The 6000-nt window shown below is 41.5% G+C and overlaps 1 protein-coding gene across 1 annotated transcript in view; it reads right to left on the reverse strand.

Annotated features, from left to right (window-relative positions):
• Positions 1 to 221: 221 nt before the first annotated feature.
• The window catches only part of LOC117403256 (bifunctional purine biosynthesis protein ATIC-like), a 14870-nt gene continuing 9091 nt past the window's right edge, over positions 222 to 6000 (reverse strand). The window contains exons 10-16 of the mRNA XM_034005275.3: positions 5636 to 5721; positions 5071 to 5160; positions 4806 to 4931; positions 3591 to 3683; positions 1160 to 1342; positions 753 to 908; positions 222 to 461 (exon numbers count right to left, since the gene is read on the reverse strand). Coding sequence (XP_033861166.1) covers positions 342 to 461; positions 753 to 908; positions 1160 to 1342; positions 3591 to 3683; positions 4806 to 4931; positions 5071 to 5160; positions 5636 to 5721 — 854 coding nt within the window. The 3' untranslated portion in view covers positions 222 to 341. The remainder of the gene's footprint in view (positions 462 to 752; positions 909 to 1159; positions 1343 to 3590; positions 3684 to 4805; positions 4932 to 5070; positions 5161 to 5635; positions 5722 to 6000) is intronic.

Consider the following 6000-nt stretch of genomic DNA (forward strand, 5'->3'; position numbering starts at 1 on the left):
TGTAATGGAAGTGCAGCTGTATGCAACTTTAGCTTGTACGCAGGACTATTTTTGATTTCTCAAAACTGTACTACAGTATAAGCCTTGCATAATGATACAATACCTAACTAATGCACAACCACCACATTAACTGTGAATGAAGTGAAATGTATTAATTAGTTGGGTATGGGTAGATTTCTGAAAATCAATATCTAATCCCCCTAGAATGACAACAGGCCAAGTTTATGCAGAAGAAAAGGTTTTATTGTTCCAGTATACCTCACTAGTATTACAAATAAAGGCAACAGTATTTCATATGAAGAGGTAAACATGCAAGTGGAATGTAGCAGATAGATGGAGATTCAGTGGTGGAAGAGACGCAGGCTGGTGTGCGCCAGAACAATCCCCAGCTCATTACAGGCATCAATCACAATCTGATCAGCTGCAGATCCAGACGGGGCTGCTATGAACTCCACTCCGCTCTGGAAACAAAAGGGTAAAACCAAAACTCAGCTCAACTTTTAAGCAATATTGTGGGCATAATAAAGCTTGCCGATACAGAAATATAGGGGGTTAATCACCATTTTGAAGCAACATCTATTTTTTGGTCACTTACAGAACACTACATAATCAAAAAGATCAGTCAAAAGATGTGGCATTTTCAATATATATTTCAAGAGGCCAGTATAGTGAATGGATGCAAAATTATATTCAATATACATCAGACATGCACTTGTGTTGGCGCTCCAGCAATGAAAGCAGACGGCAGGTACCTTTTTAGCTCTATCCACATTGTCTCTAAAAGGGAAAAAGGCATCCGAGCTCAGAGCCACCCCCTTCAGTGTGCTGATCCAGTTCTTTTTCTCATTCTCAGAAAGCAGCGCAGGGACCTTCTCAAACAACCCCTTCCACGCCTCCAGATCAGCATCCTAAAAGGGGAGAGGAGTGTTTCAGCAAGGGGTGTAAATCGCAGAAAACACTGCTTAAAATAGCAGGCACTAGAATGACGCTTTCACCTAAAACCAGCCAAAAATAAAAGTAGAGCATTTTTTTAAAACGGTGTTTTGGTATATTGTCATGCCTCAGTAATCAAGGTATCTGCCCATACAATCCCTTTAAAATCCCTAAAGTCTGCTCCTCCTTAGAACACTGATGAAGATTCAGCTTTCAATTTCCTTACCTCACCAATGGTGCCGCTAACATACTGGTCAATAGCGTTGGCAATTTCTGCTCTCTTCACTCCTGTCTTGAACTGCATAGACAACACGGTCGGGTGGTGTCTCAACCACCAGTTGTTCGCCTTGTCACCAGCCAGGCGTGTGCAGTGGATACGGGACTGCTGTCCAGCACCGATACCAATCACCTACAAGACAAATACAGTAATGTCATCAGAAGGACCGGAGCCAGCTGCATGGAATACCAGTACAACGTTTAACCATACCTTGTTGGTCTGGAGTTCAGAAGCACTGGTTTTGCTTTTAGTGAGGGTATGCTTGTTATGTCTATCCAGTCAAGGGGCATATGATTAAGGAATAAATGACGTTTCATAAATTTCTGCATATGGGTGGAAGACACCTGAAGAACCATGAGAAAAGTAGCTTCAAATTCATTTGTATTTTTTTTTTTTTTTACTTTAGTCAATGAAATGTTTATTGTTTACCATCATTCCAAGTGGTTCTGGGTTATGTTGCTCAAATATTAAGTTAATATAAAACAGAAAGATAACCCTAACATTATAATGTCATTTGACTACAAATTCTTTAACATAACAGATGTTGCAGCATGAAGAATTTACCTCACATTTCATTACATATCTGTTTTGATTGCAGCGATTTAGGGGATTCCAGAGGGGGACAGCAAAATAAAAGTAGGCTTTAGTTACTTATTTTAAAGTTTGCACCTAAAAACTGCATACATTTGATAGTCCAAATTTATAGAATTAGTTCACAATTTTTATATTAAAATACAAAAGAGGTTCTGTCAATTGCAAGCCAAGGGGTAATAAATCTCTGCCAATCTAGTTCTAGAACAATGCTGTACATAGTAAGAGCTGCACTCCAGCCAGCATGACTTACAACAAAATCGCTATTCTTTCCAACTCAGGTCTCCACAACAGATGTTCAAACCATAAAAATCACCAAACTTTACCTTCTTCAAAAATCAAATTGTACACTGCAATCTATACAAATGTACTAAATCTCCAGGCTGCATCAATCAACCTCAGGAACAAAAACGGCCTACTTTATTACACTAAAACTTAAGATGGCCTGGATTATTGTGGCATTCTCCAGGGACTATAGTCCAGAGAAACCTGGAAACTGGCTGGAAGGCAGAGGGTCACCACACCGGCCCTGGACCATCACATCCGACTGCGTAATCGTTTTCAGACTGCAGTGGCTACAGCACGAGACATTACAAGAAATAACCCACGCATCAGCAGAATGACTGTAGCTCGCCGTCTGCAGGAAATAAAATTTGCATGCTCTGAGGCCGTTCAGGGGTAACATGCTGACAGCTGAGAGACGAAATCGCTGTCTTCTGTGGGCCAGAGCGCATCTGAGGTGGCAGCAGAGAGAGTGGTGGACTGTTTTATTCACAGATGAATGCCGGTTTGCCCTTAAAAGACGTGTGGAGATGTCGTGGTGATTAAATCCATTAGACCCTAGTGTTGCGTTTCTTTTGTGCATCAGTATATATATAATTTAAAAAAAAAACAAAACAAAAAAAAAAGCTTCCTCGCCAATGGTAAAATTAAGGAAGACGTGTTTGCCAAAATAGACATCACGTAGCGTCTTAAGACAGATTGTGTTTGTTGTCCCAGGATACAGCGCCATAGAGACTGGGCAGGAAAGTTTGGTTGGCCAATTATGAAATAGTATTTACACAAAGATTTAATTCTAGTCTTCCATCTGTGCTTTATTTACAATCTAAACTCCTACTTGGCCTTTTGAAGTATAGCTGTTCTTTTATATTTCACTCAATTCAACTTTTTTTTTTAAGCATTCTACTGTATCAGTGACATGTACTGCTGCACTGTGCTTCTTAATATGAAGCATAACAAAAGCCTGACAAATCCTGCAAGACGTCAGCATCAGGACATTTTTAATGGTACAGCAGTAGACGGTTTCATACAAAACAAGTATTTTGGAATTACCAATGACTTTCTATCTCATCTTCATTCTGTTTTAGGTCTCTGTGGTAAAGTGGTGTGCGGTCAAGGCTGACCAGTGGCAGAATCAGCAACCCCCCGCCCCCACCACCCACCTGCTGTTCCCAAGCTTTTCTAATAGTGATAACTTTTTTCCTCTGCGCCCCCAGTCCTCAATTAAAGTCATACTGTCTTTCGGCCAGACATTCATTGCGTCTACTGGCTTTCAGTCACTTTGCCTTCTGGGGCCAGGTTAAATGAGATCACCGTCTTGCTTGTTCTGTGTACAATTGGTAACCTGTGCCTACACTGCAATAAGCATATATGCAGTGCTATGTATACCTGTTCATGAGCAATTATCATGCAAGCATTGTAACTAATATATTTGAGTGAAGCCAGACCTCCCAAAAGAAGAATCTGGCTGAAACACAATCCCCTCGGCTTTCTCTCCGAGTCCAGTTACCTGTCCATCCTTGGCGTAGCACACAGAGTTAGACTGGGTGTACTTGACAGCAATGCTGGCTACAATGAGGTCCCGGACTGCGTGCTCGGGCAGCTGAAATAATGAAGATTAGCAAAATCAGCTTGACATATCTATTTTTTTTCTTTTTTTATAAATTTAGTCGTTGCCAATTATTTTTTATTATTAATTGGAATGGCCAATTATTTATTATGCTCAGCTCACTGCTACCACCCCTGCGCTGACTCGGGAGGGCGAAGACGAACACACTGTCCTCCGAAGCATGTGCTGTCAGCCGACCACTTTTTTTCACACTGCGGACTCACCATGCAGCCACACAAGAGCTACAGCGTCTGAGGACAACGCAGCTCTCGGGCAGCTTACAGGCAAGCCTGCAGGCGCCTGGCCAGACTATAGGGGTCGCTGGTGTGCAGTGAGCCGAGGACACCCTGGCCGACCTAACCCTCCCTCCCCCCGGGCGACGCTCGGCAAATTGAGCGCCGCCCCCTGGGAGCTCCCATCCTCGGTCGGCAAAGGAATAGCCTGGGCTCGAACTCGCGACGTCCAGACTATAGGGCGGCATCCTGCACTCCACGTGGAGCGCCTTTACTGGATGCGCCACTCGGGAGCCCACGGAATATCTAGTTTAAGGTTTATCCAGATTATTTTCTGGACAGCAATTGAAGGCTTGCAAGTGTTTTTTTTTTTTTTTCCTTACTTTTTTCCTGTAAAATGAATGGGTTTTGTTTTATGGGGAAAAGCAAGGAACATACAAATGTCAGTGCAACTCCTTTAACGTTAGTGTGCAAACTACTGTAGTACTGGTTCACAGATATATCTAGGGAAAATGTGTGTATTGGTCACATAAAGCAGAGATGGTATATCCGTGAACCAGTCAAGTCTTCTGTTTTTTGATCTGCACGTGTAATCTGTGCATTTGAATAGTCAAGTTCCAACATGGGCGAGGTACAATAACTTGGATTAGAGGCTTTATTTATATTTGCAAGTGTTGTTGCTTCTAGTGCTGTACAATAGCATTTGTCTAGCAAAGCGTTATTTCTCTATTAAAGTACTGCATTTTCCTTATGCTGGTGCTTATGCTACCCCCTGGTGATTTCATTTCATATTTCATGCTGCCATGTTGAAACGAAAAGGTTCACCGAATAATAAATGTCAGTTGCTGTTCTATCACAATCTGTGTCGTTTTGGTCCACCTACTTCTCCTTTGGTGACAACTTTGCTGAACAGCGACCGGTCAATAACCGCATTGTTCCTCTTCTGCATCAAATGTAACCCAAAGAGAACACGCACTTCAGTCTCATCTGGCTCATACTCAGGGTCCACCTAATTCAAACACAGCAGGGAAAAAACAAGCTAATTGTTGCTTTTATGGAAACAGTCAGGTTTTATTGGACACGGAAAATCGTACTTGACCAAGATCATAGTAAACAGCGGAAGCATGTTTAAAGTTAGATCACCTCACCTGCAAGACACAATAGTTTCCATTTTTCTTCTTAGACAGAATTTTTAATGCCTCTGCTTCGTAACCAGGAGCAATTATTCCATCAGATACCTGTCAATGAAAAGATTACACATTGGCATTCATTCAAAATAATTATGCTGGATTTTGCGATATAAAATAATGCATTTTCTAAGAAGGAAAATCTTGCCTTTTAGGCCTAAATCCAACCAAAATATGGCTATTAAGTGGGGGCTAGATAAAGACCACAACCTGGACATCAGAAATTCAAATGCATTTGTATATACCATACTGTGCTTGTAAATAACTAGACAGCAATAAAACAGAAGCAAAATTGTTTTGCGTCTGATAATGACGCTGTGTGTCTTTCAAGTGTTTCCTGATAATCTGCTTTGTCCATTCTGTTCCTAATTCCAGAGTAAATTACTGTTCACAAATCCAAAGCATGCAGCTCAAGTCTGACAAATACAGGACATAACATAACTGACTTCAACACACTAAAAGTCTCCATGACATTTGTTTACTTCTTTTTCATTCACTTGTTTCGAGCCATGCTGCTTGAACTTGCCTCTCTGGAGATGATTTTGGCAGTAGGAACATCACAGATATCTGACACAGCAATAAAGTCTCCAAATGAGGACATCCGGTCAGAACCTGGAAACAAACAACAGACTTGTGAAAAAATAAACACACGAAAACAGAGAATCACTTCAAGTCACCGGTTTTATTGAAAATGGATTTTGGGACTGTGACAAATATAATAAGTTCTGGTTGTAAATCTCCCTCTCGACCTGTGAGGATACGAAGTAGCGGAAGGGAAAGGCTTTGGACAGGTTGACCTGACAGTTCATTCCCTGGGTCGGGAAGTCAGTCAGCCTGGAAAAAGACAAGACTCCAGTGCGAGAATGTATTGACCTGGAAGGTAAACGAGGT

The sequence above is a fragment of the Acipenser ruthenus genome, chromosome 10 (genome assembly GCF_902713425.1).
Source record: "Acipenser ruthenus chromosome 10, fAciRut3.2 maternal haplotype, whole genome shotgun sequence".
Classification (NCBI taxonomy): Eukaryota; Metazoa; Chordata; class Actinopteri; order Acipenseriformes; family Acipenseridae; genus Acipenser; species Acipenser ruthenus.